Source organism: Momordica charantia, assembly GCF_013281855.1.
Source record: "Momordica charantia cultivar OHB3-1 chromosome 8 unlocalized genomic scaffold, Mcharantia_2.0 BLBB01000008.1, whole genome shotgun sequence".
In the NCBI taxonomy this organism is placed as follows: Eukaryota; Viridiplantae; Streptophyta; class Magnoliopsida; order Cucurbitales; family Cucurbitaceae; genus Momordica; species Momordica charantia.
The window spans coordinates 468,912-489,752 of NW_028275166.1; the positions used below are offsets into that span (position 1 = coordinate 468,912).

General features: G+C 37.9%; 5 protein-coding genes across 6 annotated transcripts; 3 read left to right on the forward strand and 2 right to left on the reverse strand.

The window, feature by feature from the left end:
• Positions 1-1,026: 1,026 nt before the first annotated feature.
• LOC111004693 (F-box protein SKIP14) lies at positions 1,027-5,284 on the forward strand. Its single transcript, XM_022275827.2, has 2 exons — positions 1,027-2,739; positions 3,706-5,284. The coding sequence occupies exons 1-2, from the start codon at positions 1,807-1,809 to the stop codon at positions 4,252-4,254; spliced, it is 1,482 nt and encodes a 493-aa protein (XP_022131519.1). The 5' UTR covers positions 1,027-1,806; the 3' UTR covers positions 4,255-5,284.
• A 59-nt stretch (positions 5,285-5,343) lies between these two features.
• LOC111004694 (Restriction endonuclease, type II-like superfamily protein) lies at positions 5,344-7,709 on the reverse strand. The gene is made up of 2 exons (XM_022275828.2): positions 7,366-7,709; positions 5,344-6,465 (listed from the first exon to the last, which is right to left on the reverse strand). The coding sequence occupies exons 1-2, from the start codon at positions 7,505-7,507 to the stop codon at positions 5,471-5,473; spliced, it is 1,137 nt and encodes a 378-aa protein (XP_022131520.1). The 5' UTR covers positions 7,508-7,709; the 3' UTR covers positions 5,344-5,470.
• Positions 7,710-9,447: 1,738 nt separating this feature from the next.
• Positions 9,448-13,462, forward strand: LOC111004828 (trihelix transcription factor GT-1). 2 transcript variants are annotated; one of them, XM_022276044.2, is made up of 5 exons: positions 9,451-10,297; positions 10,813-10,851; positions 12,074-12,205; positions 12,700-12,924; positions 13,040-13,462. In XM_022276044.2, exons 1-5 carry the CDS (start codon positions 9,742-9,744, stop codon positions 13,240-13,242), a joined length of 1,155 nt encoding a protein of 384 aa, XP_022131736.1. In that variant the 5' UTR covers positions 9,451-9,741; the 3' UTR covers positions 13,243-13,462. The 2 variants fall into 2 exon arrangements, with proteins under 2 accessions (XP_022131737.1, XP_022131736.1); XM_022276045.2 differs by lacking the exon at positions 10,813-10,851 and having other exon boundaries at positions 9,448-10,297.
• Positions 13,463-13,837: 375 nt separating this feature from the next.
• LOC111004829 (uncharacterized) lies at positions 13,838-14,712 on the reverse strand. Its single transcript, XM_022276046.2, has 3 exons — positions 14,531-14,712; positions 14,314-14,402; positions 13,838-14,213 (listed from the first exon to the last, which is right to left on the reverse strand). Exons 1-3 carry the CDS (start codon positions 14,561-14,563, stop codon positions 14,066-14,068), a joined length of 270 nt encoding a protein of 89 aa, XP_022131738.1. The 5' UTR covers positions 14,564-14,712; the 3' UTR covers positions 13,838-14,065.
• Positions 14,713-18,061: 3,349 nt separating this feature from the next.
• LOC111005193 (uncharacterized) lies at positions 18,062-20,834 on the forward strand. Its single transcript, XM_022276618.2, has 2 exons — positions 18,062-19,070; positions 19,464-20,834. Exons 1-2 carry the CDS (start codon positions 18,342-18,344, stop codon positions 20,760-20,762), a joined length of 2,028 nt encoding a protein of 675 aa, XP_022132310.1. The 5' UTR covers positions 18,062-18,341; the 3' UTR covers positions 20,763-20,834.
• The last annotated feature ends 7 nt before the right edge of the window (positions 20,835-20,841 follow it).

Below are 20,841 nucleotides of genomic sequence, written 5' to 3' on the forward strand. Positions count from 1 at the left end.
ATGGCAACCTGCAACTTTTTAAATCAATACTTTGCAAAAAAAAAAAAAAAAAAAAGAGTTTGAAATCAAAAAACCATGCAGTTAAAAAAAAAGTTATAAAGTATACAAGTTTATTTGAAAGTACATCATTTGTAAAGCTACAAGTAATTTCAAATAGTTTATTTTGATTAAAACTATTTGTTCAAAATGCAACTAAATATATTTATTTTAGGTAATATATCATGCAAATCATAATTACTTATTTTAGATAAGTAATTATTTTTTAAACCAGGTAAAGATATACTACAATTTGTATGAAATAAAAACTAGTTGTGACATCACATATTTAAAATGAAATAATTCACTTGAATTCAGAGTTATTGAGATAATTATATAAATATCATAATAAAATATATATGTTTACAGATAAATATATATTAAAATATTTAAAATAAAAAATAATATAATCTAATTTAAAGCCAAACTAAGATGTAAGATAAATCATAAATAAAATCAAAATTATAAGCGATTTTAAAAAAATCAAATCGACCTAAAATTCTTCGAAACAAACAGATAACAGTTCTTATCGATATCTGACTCTGCCACAAGAAACAAAACGAACGCAAGTTTGGAACGGGAAGTCCAGCGAGGCGACGTGGCGCGTGTGGAGATATCCACCGTGTTCCGTACCATAATTTTGAACGCATCATATCTGGACCGTCCGATCAAACCACTGACGGTACGCATAAACGCCAAACCACATCAAGTTGACGGGCCCACGTCACACGGCCAAAGCAAGGCAACCCGTCTGATCAAGATCCGACGGACGTAAAAGCATAGTCGTTGAAATCCAAGCTGCAACGTATTGGATTCCCGCTCCCGCCACAACACGCTGGGAGAAAACATTGCCTCACTGCCGCTGGCGTCCCGACCGACACGTGGCATTTTATCATTGGCCGTCTCTTATAAATTGAACAATTCACCGTTACCCTTGAGTTTCTCCCTCTCTAATTTATGTATTATTATTTTTAATTATTTCATTAAATTTGTTTTTTTTTTTTCTCGTGGCAATTCTGTTTTCTTGCACTTTCTTGCCCTCTCTCTCTCTCTGAACTCGATCGGCAGGTTCTATCCCTCCCTCCTCTCTCTTGGAGTCGAATTCCTTCCCGAGAAAGGTAATCGTTCTTCTCCTTTTCCGTGTCAAATTCCTATCCGGAAGAAGGCTTCATCCGCGAGGATTCGATTCCAAGAGATCCATTGTTTTCCTTCACGATTTTCCCATCTATGCTTAATAGGGTTTCATTGTTCATCGCCGTGGAAATCAATTTGCTTTGATTTTTATTTTCTTTCTGGTCATCACACTCTCAGGTTTACCTTTTCCTACTCCTGTCTTCAATCTTTCTTGTTACATTTGTTCTTTTTCCGAATCCGTTGGTTTTGTGGTTCTTCAGACTCCGGATTATGTTAATTGTAGGGGAATAAAGAAAAATTGAAAACGATAAATTGTAGAATTAGTTTGAGTCAATTTCAAAGCAAAGGAAAACATCGTCGTTTCTGAACATGTAGATAACTGATCGACGAGATTGATTATCGTTTACCTCTGTCAAGCTGAGACTTTTTTCTTTTTTCCGCAAGAAGCTCTAAAATTCTGGTGCGTTGTTTTAGTTTGCCATCCAAAATTGAGGGTTTCTTGATATTATTCCTCACGACTTCTCTTCCTCTTCTTCTCTTTCTTTTTTATTTTTCATGCCTTTCACCTCTCTTTCATAATTCTTCGGAGAATATTGGTAGCTTAGGGTTATAGCTTTAGGGTGGGGTAGATCTTTGATGGCTCTTAATTTTTCTCGTCGTCCTACATTTCCCCTGCACTTTTCTGAGGACAGTTTAGTTTCACCAATGAGGATTGCCAATGGTTACATTGTCGAAGGCATTCATGAGAATAATACCGAAAGCTGTGGGAAGTCGTGGCATCATGGCCGGGAGGTGGATGATTGCTTTGATCATGGAAGGGATATGTGCCCAGATAGCTCGCAGGACCCTGTCTCCAAGGACATTCTTGATCTTTTACCTGCGGATCCCTTTGGCATGGATATAAGTACCACTTTTACAGCAATTACTGGATGGCTCGAGGACCTGGAAGTGGACTATGCTGGGTGTGTCAGCGATGGGGGTGATGCTGGTGAAGGGAATATCGAGTTATTCGCAGGTCTGAATTTTTTTTGGAACAATGCTTTGAAGTTTCAAGCGTTTCCGGAAATTAAAGGAATTGGTCAGAATCCTGATCAAATTTGTAGCTATGATGGGTGTCTGAATGGAAAGGGAACTGAAGGTGCAAGCTGCTGTTGTGATTTTGAATCTATCTGTAGTATGGATGGAGTATCGTTTGCTAATAACGATCCTCCTAGCTTTACTGGGCAGCAGGCTGCGGAGTGTCAGGAGCAGAATTGCATCTATCCGGAGGTAGATGGAGGAGCTCCTCATGCAGCCTTGAACTTTGTCCTTTATTATCTGGGTGTTCAGGATCTACTCTCTGTTGGAAGGGTTTGCAGATCTCTGCATTCAGCAGTAAGAGAAGACCCCCTTATATGGAGGCACATACACATAGATCAACCGTTGAATGAGAAGATTACAGATGACATTCTTTTGCTATTAACTAATAGGGCTCAGGGTAGCCTGCAATGCTTGAGTCTGCTGGAATGCCCAGGAATTACTGATGACGGTCTGAAGCGTGTGCTTGAAAGCAATCCTAGGCTTACAAAAGTTAGTATAGCTTATTTTAATTTGGGCTCTTTTTTATTTAGCTGAATCCATCTTATTGTTGAATTTGTAATGGCTATATCTGTTTCATCCCTTCACGTTGTGGTAAATAGTTTATTCTTCTTTATCTTGGCACTTGAATATGTTACATAGTTTAGTTATAAGCCTTTATCTGCGCTTTTAAAAAAATATATAAAAGCTTGATGTTATTTATCATACCATGACCAGTCAGCCTTGTACTTATTTTTTGCGTACTGTTATCTAACATTTGTTTGTAGATTTGATCACTGCCAGAGTTTTTTTTTTAAGGAATTTATGCAACTGTTTTATATGTAAATGTTATACCTTAATTTCGTCTTGAGAGTGCCTGTTGGTTGTTGAGAAGGTTTAAAAAACTTTAGTTTGTGATATCTAGAGTAGAGGTCTCTAGATGTTAAGTGCAGGGTCCTATCAGCTCTTTGGTAGAACTTAGTCTTGGTTTCATTCTGGCAAGGAGTGTACAATAGTTTAGAAATTTCCCAAAAAATTTTATTTTCTTTTAATTGGAATGGTTTTCTTTAGAAACAGATACTTTTCATTAGTGCAGTAAAGAGTAATACAAATATTGGGAAACTTATATCCTTCTTGGAGCTTATAAAAACCAAGTCTTTGAATTGGAACCACTAATGATAGGTTCTGTTGTTTAGGATGTCTTATGCTAATAGCCACAAAGTAGCTCATTGTCTAAGAACCGCATATACACTGAAACTTACCATTTTTTAAAATTAGGACAGGAATATGGTTGGGGCATGTTCAAGAAGATGTATTTTTAACATATGTCTGACCCTAACACTATGCTAAAAATAGTGTCCTTGCTGGACACTATTTTGTGCAAAGAGTGAATATGCAATTTCCTTCCTAACGCTACATCATACTTTTCACTTACCAACTGAGCATGTTGCTAAAGTATTTGTCTGCATGTTTATGCAGTTGTCTGTTCCTAGATGTACTAGACTCAGTATTGAAGGTGTTGTTAGTAGCTTGAGGGCTTTCAAGCTGATTGGTACCCAAGGAGTGAAACATCTAAGAATTGGTGGATTATATGGGTTGACCCTCGAGCATTTTGAAGAGTTGAAGTTCTTATTGGGAACTGAACGCAGCGCTATGCAGCAAAATTCTTACAAGCCACATTTTTATCACAGGGGAAACTTTTATGTGTCTTGTGATGATGACCGTCCTATTGATATTGAAAAATGTCCAAGATGCCAAAATCTGAGACTTGTTTATGATTGCCCAATAGAGGGTTGTCAGGGAAAGGAACATGTAACTCAGGCATGCAGGGCATGTACGCTTTGTATATTGCGGTGTGTCCAGTGTGGTCGATGCATCAATGAAAATGAGTATGTGGAAACATTTTGTTTGGAATTGCTCTGCTCAGATTGCTGGAAGCCATGTCAAGAGAAACGGGATTGGGAGGAGGATCAGCCTGCACCATTTTATCTTGAGGAACAGAGAGATGGGTTTTATCTTCATGGCTAGAGGAGTAATGCGGGTTGACTTCTGATAATTCTTGGTGTGGATCATGGATGTGAGTTGCTCAATTGCCTTGATTATAAACAAAACTAAAAAAGAATGCTAGAATCATCAAGTTTATGGTTCCTGTTCTATTTAATCTTGGCTCTAGAGTCAGCCTCCTTCAGGTTTTGTTTTTGGCAGGCTGCACTGTTAATAATCCAGTGTCGGAGGGGGAACTTCAAGAGAATAAATAGTAAATGCAAATCAGTGAGGCATGGAATAAGACGAACAGTCTCTTGTGCTGCTGAAGGCGTTTCATTATCATCCTTTCATGTGCATGTAGAGTCAATCGAGCTTAGATGAAGATCTATGGGTAGTATCTTAATCGTACTGTTAATGATGAATGGTGTAGATATGGTAATGCTCGGCTCCATCAGTACCAGTCTTACTTGGAAGCCAGATGGGGTGGAGATATTGTAGAAATCAAGGGGAGGATGTCTTATCTAATACGGTGTTAATCTCACATGGATGCACTCTGCCTTGTCTAATCTCAGTTGAGGCTATGAAGAAGGGAACACAGGCTGATATTGGTCGATTTCCAAGTCCTGGTATCTGCATAATGCGAGAAGTTTCATGAATTAAGATGCGGTTGATCTATGAGGTTCTATTGGATGGAGTTTTTTATTGGCCATGTGCATTCTTAGGATGTGACCTCTCTGTTACAGCCCGAATAATGGGGGGATCAGTTCCTTATCATGTGTTTTATGCAATTTATCAAAGTCGCTTCCAGTGCCCTTTCAAGCCGCGCACCAGACCTCACCTCGCAATTTGATTTGGTGCTTGGATCCTCGTTTCTTCATCCGGCAGTACTTTTGCTTGTTCTGATTCTGAAATATATGAAATAAACAATAAACATTGTTATTATATCTGTGAAAGTCGTATTTTCTCTTGCTAGACCAGTTTTAGCGTCATTATCACCGGGGAACTTCCTCAGGCCTGTATCTTATGGTTATGATTTATGAAATGGAAACTTTGTTCTAAAAAACATTTTCTAGGTGCCAACCAGCCTAACCGGTGTGGAATATTGAATGTCATTGCCAACATTAACATGGATGCAGACGCCAAATCAAAGGCTGTGTATTAAATATCATCAATCAGTAAATCATGGAACAAATATGTGGGGAAAATGGATTCCCAGACAAAATGAGAGGGGTCAAATACAATACGCCGAAGCCAAAAATCATCGGTAAAATTCAACATGTCCAGCTATCTCCCTAAACATCAACTTGGCCTCGCTTGCTAATTTGATGCTCTTGGCTATTGCTAGTCCAGTCTGCTTATGCGTGGATGTTGGCTTATATGACTTTACCTCTTCCTCTCTTCCCAAAGATAGAGCCTCTCTCGCAGGAACGACGTTTTCCCACCAAAATTCCCTTAACATTTCACGCATCAGTTCCCAATAACCCCGCTCCCGACACACACGAAATATTGTGCTTCCATTTGGTGTCCAGCAATATAGATCCACCCACTCTCTGTCCATTATCTCCATTTGACCCTGAACCTGTGGCATGTAGTAGAATGGCATTGTTGACCAGGGTAGTCCCTTCTCTGGCCTTCCCTTGTTGTATGGACATTTTACTTCCAGGATCCCTCCTCCTTGAAAGCATCCCAATAGGCCATCGGGGGAGGCGCCGAGCCAATCGAATTGCTGTTCTGAGTGAGTTGCAAACCCTAACAAGCTTACGTCTCGGCCTGTGATGCTTTTGTACCGATCAATTGCAGTTGCTTCATTGAGCACACCCCACTCCATGGCACACCGTTGCGATGCTTCCGTTTTTTGAATCTCATAAGGAAACACTTTCTCATGCCATAGCTCGAAGCGACGGTTTCCTTTCCAGAAGCCTAAGGCTGTGCTGAAGGTGCTTGTAGTCAACCTGTCTCTCCGTAGTGCAAACCATTCTTCTGAACGCTGAGGTGCATCAGATGGGGTGACCTGGGAGGCCAAAATCAAAGCTGAGGGGAAACGGGTGACCAGAGGGTTCGTTGTGGAGCTCGACGATGAGGTGCATGTTGAAAAAGTTCTTGAACCACTCCCATGCTTTCGTTTTGAGGAGAGTCTCGCATTCAGTCCAGGGTGTCTACAGCAGATTCTAGAAATGGAGGTTTTGCTCATCGTTGACATCGTAGTATTGATTGAAGAGTTTCGTTGATGAAGCGTCCTGCAAAACCCACAGACTGCTAGAAGTTGAGATAAAAATGCTAGCATGTTATATGTGTAAATGAAGTGAAAAGCGACAAAAATAAGCCTAGACAGTTTCTGCTGGTTATAAGCACTCAAGATAATACAAACAATTGTTATAGCAACGGTGTTGATGAGCTTGTTACCTTCTAAGTTCTATCCAATAAAATAGTTAATTTCTATTTTCTACCTCTTTTTTCAGTGAAAAGTGACTTGGTGTGCAAGGAAACAATCTAAAACAGGGAAAGGAATCTTGTACACCATTTTACATGATCATGAACCTGGAAATGACCTTAACACAAATCTCCAAAGTATAATGCAAAGAATTGCACAAATGGACCTCACAGTAACATAGAGTGATTAATGTCCCAAATGCAGATAATGTTGGATGCATTCCTAAAAGCAAAACTAAGGTAGAATTTCTTATTCAACCGACACAACACAGTTGTAAGTTGAAAACCCACATAAATTAGAGGAATAAATCGCCTCTGTAGCCAGTTCTCTCTTTTCTCTTGGCAAAAAGTAAACTCTAGTCTTGGTATTTTCCTTTTTGTTCTATTTTCTACTTTCTTGTAACCATTGAAACCAATTTGTTGTTTTTAAAACATGGTTAGGACATGAGAAAGGTTCTAGAGTCCGACATAAATTCATAAGGAAGAAATTGTTGATAGCAAGATTATGTTTAAAAAACAGGAGATAAGAAGGAAAATGCTCATCACAAGAACCCTTCAAGTAACAATGTCAAGCAGAATAACTTGTTTCCTATCTCCGAAAATAAGCAAAGAATTAGCCAAAGGCATGTAGTTTTAAAACGGGAAGCAAAGCCCCAAATCGAGAATACCCAAAATACTTATAATGGCATGGAGCGAGTAGAGATAAGGTGTTTGATTAAATACCCAAAAGAGAAGTTGAGCGGAACGCATCAACTCGGGGAGCTGATAATGAAGCGACGCGCGGCAAACGATTGAAAGAGGGACCTCCGTGAAGAAAACCTCGGGATGCTCCAGATTGAGAGAAAGAGACAGCAGCGAGCTTCATCGTTTCAGCAGGTCAAACAAGAGAGGAGACGGGCGCCATAGAAATGAATCTTCAAGTTCAAGCTGCTAATTGCGCCGATGCGGGGCAATGGAATTTGGTGTACAGGTCCAGGGTAGAGGGGGAGGGATTCCGTCAAAAGTTTGGGCCGTCTGCAAAACTTGCTCGATATATTGTTTGAAGGAATGTTCGTATTGACATTTTACACAGCCTTTTTTATCCCATTTTTTCCTATTTATTTTTGGTTTAACCAATAAATATCTCTCTCTCTCTCTCTCTCTCTCTCTCTCTCTCTCTCTCTCTCTCTCACATATATATATATATATATATATATATTTTCATAGCATTTCTCTCTTATTTCGATTCATCGTTTTTTCTCTTTCTCATCTATATATATTTTCGATTGATCTTCAATAGTTATTTTATATTATTTCCAATGTCATCATGTAATTAATATTTTTTTATAAATTACATTAAAAGTATTCTTAAATATCTTAATTCAAATTAAAAGTATTCTTAAATATCTTAAGTTCAAATTCTTTTTAGATTTACGTTTTTTTTATTGTTACATATTCTGTATTTATTCGCTCATTTTTTTCGATGTTAGATTTAGTTGGGATCGTGATTAACTTTTTCGGTTTTTTTTTAAATTTTAAATTTACACAATTTTTCTCAATCTTATATGTGGTTTAAGATTTGTTGTCTTGATCTTTTATTTGAAATGGACCGTGACATTGTAATCTTTTATTTCATTAATTTTGTGTGTTAACTTCATATAGTAAATGCATCACATTTATCATATATATATATTCTCTCGATATTTTATTTGAATTTTCAATTTAATACGGACCATAATATTGTAATTTTTCGTTTTAATGCTAACTTCATCTCATAAATGCATCATATTTATCCAATATATATATATATATATATATATATATATATATATCTTCATATTTTATATGAATTTTTAATTTAATATGGACTATGACATTATAATTTTTGGTTTCATTCATTTTGTGTGCTAATTTCCTCACGTAAATGTATCATATTTATGGACGTAAGTGTAGGAGTCCACCATTCATTTTCTTGTTTGAATGACAGTATTTTAAAGGATTATTTGATTTATATTACAAAAAACTTTAATATACCGCAATCAAACTCATTTTTTTTCAGTATATCATAGTCAATTCAATCAATCATCTATGTTAAATCTAAAAATTTTATTTGAAATTGTGTAGTCGTTGATTTAAGTCAACTTAACCCATCAAACTTATTTTTTAGTTGGGTTCGTACCGCCTTCAAGTCATGCAATTTTTTTTTTTCAAAAGAAAACAAAAAAGTCATAAAATATTGATAATACGTGAAATATTATACTTCTTACGGGCAAAGGTAGATAAGAATTATATCCGAGCTCAAAATTTGATATTTTTTAACAATAAATATTTGCAAGTTGTACTTCATTCTGTCAAAAAAAAAGGGTGTACATTTTTATTTAACAATTTAAACAGCATTATATTTTAAACTATCCGATTTTTAACAACGCGTGTGCAAAAAACTCCAAATAATTTTATTTTATTTTGTTGCCACTATCGGCTTCTATATGAAAATTCGTATTAATTGCTTAATCTCCGACGGTAAAATTGGTATAATTCCCTTATATATGGGACTATTAGACAAGAATATGATTTTTTTTGTTTGATGCTGTATATGAAAGTAAAGATTTGAACTCATAAACTTTTAGTAAGAAATGTCTTGAATTATTATTGAACCAGTTGAAACATCATTTATGTTTAAATCCCCAATTTTCTTAAACTCAAGCTCAATGAGAGAGATTAGTAGCTTTAATTACCACTCGACCCAATTAAACTAAATCCAAGTACAAAATTGGACCCAAAAAAAAAAAAGAAAAAACCATCTTAAATTCTAAACGAGTCTACAAATTTCAGAATTTTGCTATTTCTCATTTTTATCCGTACAATTATTCCCTGTTTCTCCGGCATCACACGCGACCTTCGTCTCTCTCTGTCTCTCTCTTCATTAGCTAAAGAAGAGAACCCTCAGAATTGCGGCCTGCGGAAAAAGGACTCTGAACTTACAGTCTCAGGAAGAAAGAAAAAAGAGAAATGAAAATTTAAGCCACCATTTCTTATCTCGTACCCTCCCACAGGCCACAACGTGGGCTCACCCTTCGCTCTACGAACTCCCAGCTTTCTCGAAATTTCACGAATCCAGACATGTACTTGCCTGATAAGCCTCGCCCAATCGATATTTACAAGGAAGAAGGTAGCAGAGATATGATGATCGAGGTCGCCTCTAATGGCGACCACCATCTTCCTCCTCACCAGCATCAGCAGCAGCAGCAGCAGCAGCAGACTCATCCGCAGCACCAACTTATGCTCGGCGATAGCAGTGGGGAGGATCACGAAGTCAAGGCTCCGAAGAAACGGGCGGAGACTTGGGTTCAGGACGAGACTCGGAGCTTAATTTCCCTACGCCGGGAGATGGATGGCTTGTTCAATACCTCCAAATCCAACAAGCATTTGTGGGAGCAGATATCCTCCAAGATGAGGGAAAGGGGCTTCGATCGCTCCCCGACTATGTGTACTGATAAGTGGAGGAACTTGCTCAAGGAGTTCAAGAAGGCAAAGCACCATGACAGGGGAAGTGGCTCTGCCAAGATGTCGTATTACAAGGAGATTGAAGAAATCTTGAAGGAGAGAAGCAAGAGTGCGCATTACAAGAGCCCCACACCACCCAAGATTGATTCATATATGCAATTCTCAGACAAAGGTAACTTTCGTTTCTTATCTTTGGGAGGGTGAAGGGGGTAGTGCTAAGTGTAATATCCGGCTCGCTTTAAGGCTTTAACACCCCTCCCTAGAAAAAAGAAAAAGGAAAAGGAAGCAATTGTCATAATTAAAAGAGGGAGAAATGGAAGCACAATTTCATTATTCGTGAGAATTCGTTAGCCGCAATATTTTGGTCTACTTTCTTTGTATATAATTCCTCGACGCTATGGTTCTCACCAAGCTTATTCTTTCAAATGCAGAGTTCTGATTTATGAAATATAACAAATTTTGTTGTTCTTACTCTTCTTGGGGGGTGGGGAATCATCTTTGTTTTCTGTATTTGTTCCTTAAACAGGTAAAATTTTTCGAATTGCTATTTTTGGTGCCTGCACTCTTTAAGTCTGTTAGGTACGTGAAATATGGTGGGCAAATAGTAGGTGCAGTAGGGTTATGATTAGTCTGGCTCTGGGGTCACAAGAGGACTGTGACGACCATTGTAATTTTATCCCAATGCAGGAATTGAGGATAATGGTCTATCGTTCGGACCTGTTGAAGGTACGACATACTTGTTATTTGCTGTTATTAAGATGTTATTTGTATCACTTTTTTCTTTACAAACATTTGCTCCTCTTGTCATCTGAGTTTTTGTGGCTGATGATAGCTTTGTATTCATCATTCAACTTTCATTTTTCTTCTGTTGTTTACTGTTTGTCCACCAAATGAAGAAATAGAAAATGGCTAAGAAAATTGCACTTAGTGGATTCGCTATCTAATTTTGGAGGGAGATTCTAGTATGCACCACATATTTATAAAGCTTGTGGAAACTTAAAATAGCTAGTTAGCATTTCTGATCATGTCATCAAGTAAATATTGAATTATTGATATGCTAGGAAGAAAGACATGGAATTGATTGTACATCAAGAATCATATTAGTGGTTGTAACTAGTCTAAGCTGGTGGATCTGCTACACAGTGGAATCATATTGTGGCTGTACATCAATCCTGATTACAATTCTAAGCTATTAGTGGCTGTAACAAGTTCTAAGCTGTATCCTGATTACAATTCTTACTATTCTGTATGAACATTGATTCATTAAATAAACTCCATTAACTACTTTAGAATATGACTTTGATTGAACAAGCCATTTTTTATGCAATTGATTTCTCGTGTGCATTTTGAATTGGTTCCTATGGGTCTATGATCAGGATATAATTTCAGTTTATAAAAATATGTTGAACGTATCTTGCTTTTTGTGTTGCCTGTTGACTGAAGCAGTCGATTAGGGAATATCAATTAGGTCTTTATCTTTTGAACAATTCACCCTTCTTATCGATAAACCAATAAAATCTTTTTGTCTTACCTAGTCCGGGGGTGTAAATTTTATATTTAATGCTCTTGTGTCCAAATTGACGGTTTTAAGATTAAGGAATTGTCAAAGTTGCATCTTCATTTGAGTTTCTTGTATTTCCTGTTCATCTGGAAGATTACATTCTATTTTCTTTTGGGTGTAACCACATCATACACATTATGATATATATTGTCTAAATAACCCTGCCCACAAATAGATTAAAAGTGTAGACTCAAAGTTTGTTATTGCAAGATTATAATATTGATCAATTAAGAGTAACCTCTAATACGAGTTTTCATGTAATTCATAGTTTCCAATTATGGGATTGCAAATAAGCAATTTATTTTTATAGTGACAATTCACATTTTATATCATGTTCTTAATATAAAGAAGAAAAAAAGTTCTCCCTCAAAATTTCCTTGCATGCAGCTGGTGGCAGACCATCGCTCAATCTTGAAAGACAGTTAGATCACGATGGACATCCCCTTGCCATCACAGCTGCTGATGCAGTTGCTGCGACGGGTATTCCACCATGGAATTGGAGAGAGGCACCTGGAAATGGTAGTACTGCATAACCACAATTCAATGGTTTTGAATGTTTTGGAACAGAGTCCTATTACATTGATATTTCTTTTTAGGTTTTGAGAGACTCTTGGTACATTTAGGCCCTGTATTTAAGCATCCTCAATATTTGTATTAAGTTTCGTCTTTGCATTTCAATCAGAAGAATTGTATCAAAGCCACTCTCGCCTTTTTTTCAGATTCCACTTGTGATTCATATGCTAAATGCCTGTAGTATTTCGAGACTGCAATTTTGAATGCACTGGAACGTGTCCTGTTATATGATGATACATAACTTTGTAGTTGATGACTGTATTCTAGTGATTGGTTTAACACTTCATTTATATTATACAAATATATTGGCATCAAGATTCACTTCTGAATTCTGGTAAACGTGCCTTGTACCAAAATAACTCTCCTGCCATTGTTTGAGATGCTCTGCTTATGAATCTCGAATGGTTTCAGTTTCTGTCTATTTACCGCCTTCTTGGCAGGTGGTGAGAGTCAGGCATTTGGCGGGAGAGTTATATCAGTCAAGTGGGGGGATTACACAAGAAGAATCGGTATTGATGGCACCTCAGATGCCATCAAGGAGGCAATTAAATCTGCTTTTAGGTTAAGAACTAAACGGGCATTTTGGTTAGAGGATGAGGACCAGGTTGTCAGAAGTCTGGACCGGGACATGCCTTTAGGAAACTACACTCTTCACCTCGATGAAGGTACCTCTTTTTGTATTATTCTTGACTGTTATGATTCTCGTAATGATTATAGCACCATGCTGCACATTTTGAATTAAAGTGATGCATGTAAGAGCCATTGAACTTCTAATTTCAGGGTTGGCTGTTAAAATCTGCCTCTATGATGAATCTGACCACTTACCAGTACATACTGAAGATAAAATTTTTTACGTTGAAGATGATTACCGGGAGTTTTTAGCTCGTCGGGGCTGGACATGCCTACGGGAGTTTGATGGGTATAGAAACATCGATAATATGGATGATCTCCGTCCTGGTGCGATATATCGCGGAGTGAGTTGAGCAAGTACACAGTTATGCCAATATGTTATGAATTTTGGCTTTAGTGCCCTTTGTGGGACTTGGGTTTCAGCACTCCATCTTTACTTGTAATCCATACACTAAATCAACCATGTAAACAAATATGGCCTTTATGCACAGACACTGCTTGTGCATTTTTTGACAGGTTATCAGTTATCTTCTCTCTGTATATATAATATGGATTGTTGGTAGTATTGTCTCATCTGTACAGTGCCTATGCATGTTTTCAAAGATGTCGATAAATATAAACATGTGAAAAATGATACCATTACATTACTTGTTTATTTTTCCTTAAACCAAGCCGATGATTACTGCTCGTCGTCGTTGCCTTTCAAGTGAACCAACAGTTTCTTAATTCCTGACTAGCATTTGGGTACGTATCTCTGGAATATAACAGTTTATTAGCGGATCATTATGTTAAACTACCATACCATCTGCGTTGATTGATATTTGAGAGATTATTTATCTGCAGGGAATCTTGATACACTCAACATCCAGATGTTTGGAAATTTGGATGCTCAGTGATTCTCAGACGAAAGAAGTTTGGGGAAATGTTGACGTTCGGGTCCGGTATCCCTCTTTAAAACTAGAACACATGATTCCATAGTTGTAGAAAAAGATGAGTTAATATCTCAGGTATGCTATGTGGGTGGTGCTACACTCGTCTTTTCCAGCCACAACAGAACAAAAAAACTTCCATTTGTTCAATAGCACTTCATTATTTGAAACAACTCGAGTTATGCATCGACAACAAATTCAGCAGGCAATCAACAGCTAATCTGAATGGTCAGTAGCAGAATTGGATTTAGTTTGGATCTGAGAAGAATTTGTTGATGGAAGGCATAATCTGAGGGGATCGTGTTCTGAGGAACTTCCTGAGGCCATGTTCAGCATACTTTTCACCTTCTTCAAAGTTGTCAAGCACTCCTGCAGCTCTCTTCTCCTTGATAACCCTGCCATATTCGTCCACAACAATCAGAACAATTCTGATTTCTGAACAGGAAATATCCCTCTTTTTACTGATCAAAATATTAACATTTCGATGATATTTACCTGACTTCAGGGTTGGTGGTTATGTTTCTAACAAGCTGCATCCCACAGATGCCAACAGCCACACCAACTGCAGCAAAGAGAGGATACACCTGCACATAATATTCAACAAAAGCAAGATTTTGATGAGATAAGTTATTGTTTTCTTCATGTTTTTTTTTTCTCAGCAGCCAAACAGAAAGTAAAGGAAAAGGAAAGGGAGAAGAGAAAAAAACCAAACCTCAGGCTTTAACCATCTGTTGGTGGCGGCCATGGCAGCAGAGCAGAGAGAAGAGAATGAGTCTTCTCGTGGAGAAATATGAGCAGCGGGTGAGGCATGTTTTTTGATTGTGTGAATTTATAAGGGAAGGGAAGGGAAATGCAAAGAACCAAGAGGGGTCAGAAATTAGGGGCAGCCAATAGCCGTCTAAGTTTGCCAACTTATTTCCTTCCTTATTTGGCGTCTCTATGCCTAATATATCTTTTGACTTTTCTGCTGCCTTTCATTCACACCATTTACACCCTTTTTTTAAATCTAAATTAATACCCTTTTTCTAGGTACAAGCATGGTAGATTATAAAGAGATTTGTAGTGGTACCTAAGATCCAAAAAAACTTCGAGCATGAGTGGTTAAAGACACCCTACTCCCTCTTCGCAGGCAATTCTCACTCATTTGTGATGTGGTGTTTTAAAAAATAAAAAATAATATAAGAACGTACCAATTAAAAGGATTCTAATCTATCATTTATAAGAGGAGATGCTATTATCTAATTATATTTACTCTTTGAACAGTTACTAATAGACAATTAATAATCTGTTCAAGGGATTGAGTTTTTCTTTCTTTCTTTTTTCAAATGGTTGATTTAATTTTGAGTTTTGTTTATAGGCAACATATAAGTAAGTTATAGACCATCTAAAGCTTAAGCTTAATTGGTTAAGATATATATCTTTGATCAAAATGTCGTAAGTTTGAATTCTCACCTTTATATGTTGAACGTCAGAGGAATGAACATGAAATGTATGCTTGCGTCTTCGTAGAGATCTCCTTTGATCCTTGCCGGATGTGCTTGATGGCCATAGAACCCTATTCAATAAGTGGAATGCATTAGTTGTCCGCTCTCGGGTTGGGCAGTAAGGGTCGGAGAAGGGTTAGTTGAAATTGCCGAAATCCCATGCCAACATTTTGGATGAACAAGAAGCTCCTAAGAACCCCAACGAGAAAATGGGTCCTCACCACCTAGCATATCTCAATCTAGCAATGGACTCTCATGAGACAAAGGTTAGCTAAGAAAGGAGGTAGGGTGAGCTAAAAAGAAAAAAGAAAAAACGTTCACATGAGATATTGAGAGCTAAAAAAAAAAGGAAAAAAAAACGTTCAAATAAGACATTGAGAGCTTAAAAAAAAAAAAAAGAAAAAAGAAATTGAGTCTGACTGAATTTGTTGAAGATTTTGATCGAAGCTCCGGATCCAATGTCTCAGAACTCAACTCAACCATGTGCAACATCCAGCCTTTTTTTTTTTTTGTCTTTTTTCTAAACAAAAATAATAAAAATCACGTGATTAAGATGAAGGTGGAGTTGTTCTGTTTGTTTATATGTGGAATGGGAACAAAAAGTGTTAAAATTACAAATAGTTTACACCTTTGTAAGATATTAAATCACTCATATTACAGAAGTATTTAAAGGTTTTAATAAATCCAACTTTATGTAGTATGTATTTATAATGTATAAGTTCGTAATTTATAAAAATTAATATATAGTATATACGAAGCATGATTTCAATCTTAACTGGCCACTACTATAAAGTTTGCTTTTTATTTTTTCTTCAAACAAGACGCTTTGGTTCTTGGGTAGGGACATTTTTGAGTGTTGGAGTAATTTATCAATTATTGAGCCGATTTCTTAATTTTGGATTTACATACATCTTATTTGTAAATGGAACATATTAAAAAATTGTGTTCACTTGTGAGAAGGTGCAGGATTATCAATTATGTGAATCAAATAATTGCAGGGTGGGACACGCATTTGCATGCTTCTTATTTTTACCTTTTTCCTATAGGGATGCCAATCATCAAAATACGGACAGCTTTTGTAAAGTAATCACACACAAATAACCATAAACCCTCAACCCTTCCTTTAGAATTTTCACCAGATCTAGGCTATCTAGCATAGTTTAGCAAATCCCAAAACCTTTTTTTTCCCTTCCTAATAGTTGGTACTCGGAGTTTTGTTCCCCTGTCGCCTTAAAGTTCGAATACGAGAAACATTAGGGAATTGTTTGTTTTGTGGGAATCCAAAATTCCCGTTGAACTTTGCATCTGGATTCCCACGTTTGTTTAGCGGGAATGTAGGATATCTGAGAATTTTGATATGCCCGTGTGAAGGTTGCTCGTTAATTTGTTATTTCAAGTTTGGGGGTTAAATCTGTCTTGAGGCAATACTTTTCGTTATTTTTGTGTATTCACGTTTGTTTTGGTCATATCAATTGGTGCAATAATACACCATTTGTCTTCAACTGTTATGAAACTTGAAAGTCCAACTATCCTAGGATGCCTGTACGAGAGACATTTTACGAGTTTTGGATACACTTATGAAACACAGTTGTATTCTTGGAAAACTATTAAAGTTAAAATTGAAATACGTTAAACTAATATGAATATTAAGAGCATTTTTAGAACATTTTATCAATTTATTAACACATTCTTAAAATAAATCTTACAAAAGAAATGTGACTATCTAAATATTCTCGGATATCTTTATAAATTTTCCTACGAAATAAACGTGGTTAATTTAAGATGCCGGACATATGAAATTCTAGGCATCGCTCTGAATAGTTTTTTTTTATTAACCTCACTAGAATGCTCGAAATTGAGACCTATACGTCAATATGAATAGGAGACTCAAGTTCTTGCTAACTCAGACTCAAGTTCTTGCTAACTCAGCTGCTCCAGGAGCCCTCCATCCCAATACTTATTAAACTTTAAGAAAAACCCATGCCTCGTTTAAATTTTTTATTTTTAATTCGTTATAAAATAAAAGAAAGTAATATTAATTAGCCCATGCTTGGAAACTTGAAGGGTGTGACTTGCGAGTGTTCTTTTTTTTATTATTATTTTTTAATAATTATTTTGCAAACAATTTTTTGAACAATTTAAATTTAAAAATTATGTGAAAAGTGTCCTCTTTTCATCAAAGACAAATCTTTTCACCGACATGAAATGAAAATAATAGTGAGTCTTAGGAAGCAGCAGGCAAGAACATGGGTGAGAGTGAGACCCACCCTCCTCCTCTATATCAATATGTCCCTCCTCAAACTAAATTAGTGTTCATCCCATTAACACTACCGCTCCCAAAAAAAGAAAACTTCAGATTTTCATTTCACTTTCCAAAACATCCATTAATGATCATCAACACAGCCAAATTCCAAGAAAATAAAAAGAAAAAAAAAATATATATATATATATATTTTGGATCTCTCTCTTTTAAATGAAAATATATATATATATATATATATATTTTTTGGATCTCTCTCTTTTAAATGATGGCTGTTTTCTGGTACCTGTCTGTTTGTCTTTGTGAATGGCAGCGGTTGAACTGTTGAAAAGCCACTCTCTCTCTCACCGTCACGAGGCAGGGGAATCTTGGAACCATTCGAGGCAAATCGCTTTCTCAACTTTTTGTAATTTCCCACTCAAATAAAGCCCCAGTTAGCACATTTTTGGTTTTGTTGGTTTCTAACTTTCTACACACTGCAAAATTCTCATTTCTCCCTCTCTAATCGTCATTTCTTAGTTTCTTGGCTTCATTCGATCGTCCTTTTTCTCCGCCAACATGTTAATGGGTCATTTCTTTTTCTTCTTCTCATTGTTGATTTGATTCGGATTCACTGTTTTCAATATTGCTACCAGCTCAGCCAGCTTTCCCCCCATTACTCCCCCTTTTGGAAAGGAATTGACATTTTGGCCTTTTTGGTGTTCCTCTGAAAATTTCGCTTTCTGGGTCTGTCAATTTCGATTATATCCGAGACATTTGTAGGTGGGTTTTGAGCAAAAATGGCGCCTCCCTTGTTTTTCCCTCTTCGATGGGAGAGCACAGGGGAGCAATGGTGGTACGCCACGCCCATCGACTGGGCAGCGGCCAACGGCTTCTACGACGTCGTTAGAGAGCTTCTGTACTTGGACCCAAATCTCCTCATCAAACTCACTTCTCTGCGGCGAATCCGCCGCCTCGAAACCGTGTGGGACGATGAAGCCCACTTCGAAGATGTAGCCAAATGCCGCTCTTATGTTGCCAAAAAGCTCCTCCTCGAAGGGGAGCTGAAAGGGGGTAATAGAAATTCGCTCATTCGTGCTGGCTATGGCGGCTGGCTTTTGTACACTGCTGCCTCAGCTGGGGATATGGATTTTGTCATGGAACTGCTTGAGAAAGACCCTTTTCTGGTCTTTGGAGAGGGAGAGTATGGGGTTACTGACATTCTTTATGCTGCAGCCAGGAGCAAGAACTGTGAAGTCTTTAGGCTTCTGCTGGATTTTGCTCTTTCTTTAAGGTCTTGGCCAAGCTGTGGAGAGGAATCAATGGATGAGGCGTTGGATGAAAGTGAGATGGAGATGCCTTTGGCCTTCAGATGGGAGATGATTAACAGGGCAATCCATTGTGCTGCCAGAGGAGGCAATTTGGAGATGATGACAGCGCTTATTGGGGACTGCCCCGATGTTCTGATTTACAGGGACGCTCAGGGATCCACCATTCTCCATACTGCTGCTGGAAGAGGACAGATTGAGGTCAGATCTTGGAGTTTTATGCTTACTTTCCTGTCAATTCCATACATTGACCGAAATTTTTAGGACGCGGAAAGTTTAGGGCGCCTGTGTTTGGGGTGCAGATCTAGGAATGAGTGGAGTTTAGGAAGTAAGTTCGGGTACTGTTGAAATCCATGAGTTTGTCGAACAAACATGAGTTTGACATCTTTTAAGCCAAACTCAAACTCTCACACAATACACCCCCTGCTTCTTTTCTTGTTATTCCGTGTCTTTGAAGTTTGTGCTTGGTTGGATTTCTTGTCTTGTCTCCTCTAGCTGACATAGATTGTCTTGTCCGATGATATTCATTAAGAACTGTGCAGCCCTTAAAGCTGACATGTTTTGAACTTACTTTTGACTGCATTACATTTACAGGTGGTGAAGAATCTTGTGGCTTCTTTTGATATCATTTCCAACACCGATAGCCAAGGAAACACCTCATTGCATGTGGCTGCATACAGGGGTCACTTGCCTGTGGTGGAGTTTGTAATTCATGAATGCCCTTCCCTAACTTCTCTGTTAAACTACTATGGAGACACTTTTCTTCATCTGGCTGTGGCTGGTTTCCGAACCCCGGGGTTTCGAAGATTGGATCGGCAGATCGAGCTCATGGGTCGTCTGATACACGGTGAGTTGATGGATGTGCAAGAAATAATCAACATCAGGAACAATGATGGAAAAACCGCGCTTCACGTGGCGGTAGCGGAGAATGTTCAGTGTGAATTAGTGGAGCTTCTTATGTCTGTTCCATCAATAAACTTGAACATTACTGATGAGGATGGCTTGACCCCGCTTGATCTCCTCAAACAACAGCCTCGATCCCCATCTTTGGAGATTTTGATCAAGCGATTCGGTTTCGCTGGAGGGATTTCGAATCATTGTGATTATATGGAAACAAATGCTTCCTTTTCCCACTTGAAAATGCAGGGCATTGGAAGTAGTCCTGGAACTTCTTTCAGGATTCCAGATGCAGAGATATTCTTGTACACAGGTATTGAAAATGCGTCTTATGCAACTCGGGATGAAGCAGGCGATGCCTTCGATTTTCGCTCAGACAAAAATGGGGAATGTGATTCAGTGGATTCATCAGACAAGAAACCAAGCTCTGTAAATCATGCAGCCAAACGCCTGAAGTTCTTCCTGCGCTGGGCAAATAGTAAAGAGAGAAAGCCTACCAAAACAGACTGGGCAGATGATGATTGTTCAGTTCTGTTTGATACATCAAGAACTTCACAACTGAATTCGATTTCGCTTCGGCGTCGATATTCAAACATGTCATGTCTTCCACACAACAAAAGAACAACAGTTCCAATCATGAGCATTCCTCCAAGCCCATCAACCAAGAAAAAATTCGCTGCTGGATTGATGCACGGCGTAATCCAAGCCACGCCGAAGCTAGCCATTCGATCCCGATCGCCACCGAGTCCATTTTTGGGGTCGCCCATGTCTTCTCAAGCAGAAACGGGTGGCATTGGCATTGCCATTGGTGGAGTCTCATGCTCCAAGAGAAAAGTGCCAATTACGAAGTTCAGACAAGACTCATTTAACAGAAAGATGTTGATGAACCAGTTGTTCTGTTTCGGCGCGCAAGGTGTCGCCACTGCCGTGGAAGACCCGACGAGCTGCAAGAGGGAAAATCAGAACCACAACTACTTTGGTTCTCTAGTAGCTTGATGTTCATTGACTGTACATACAACTTTGCATCAGTAGGCAAAACAAAACACAATGATAAGCTTTTTTTCTCTCTCTGATG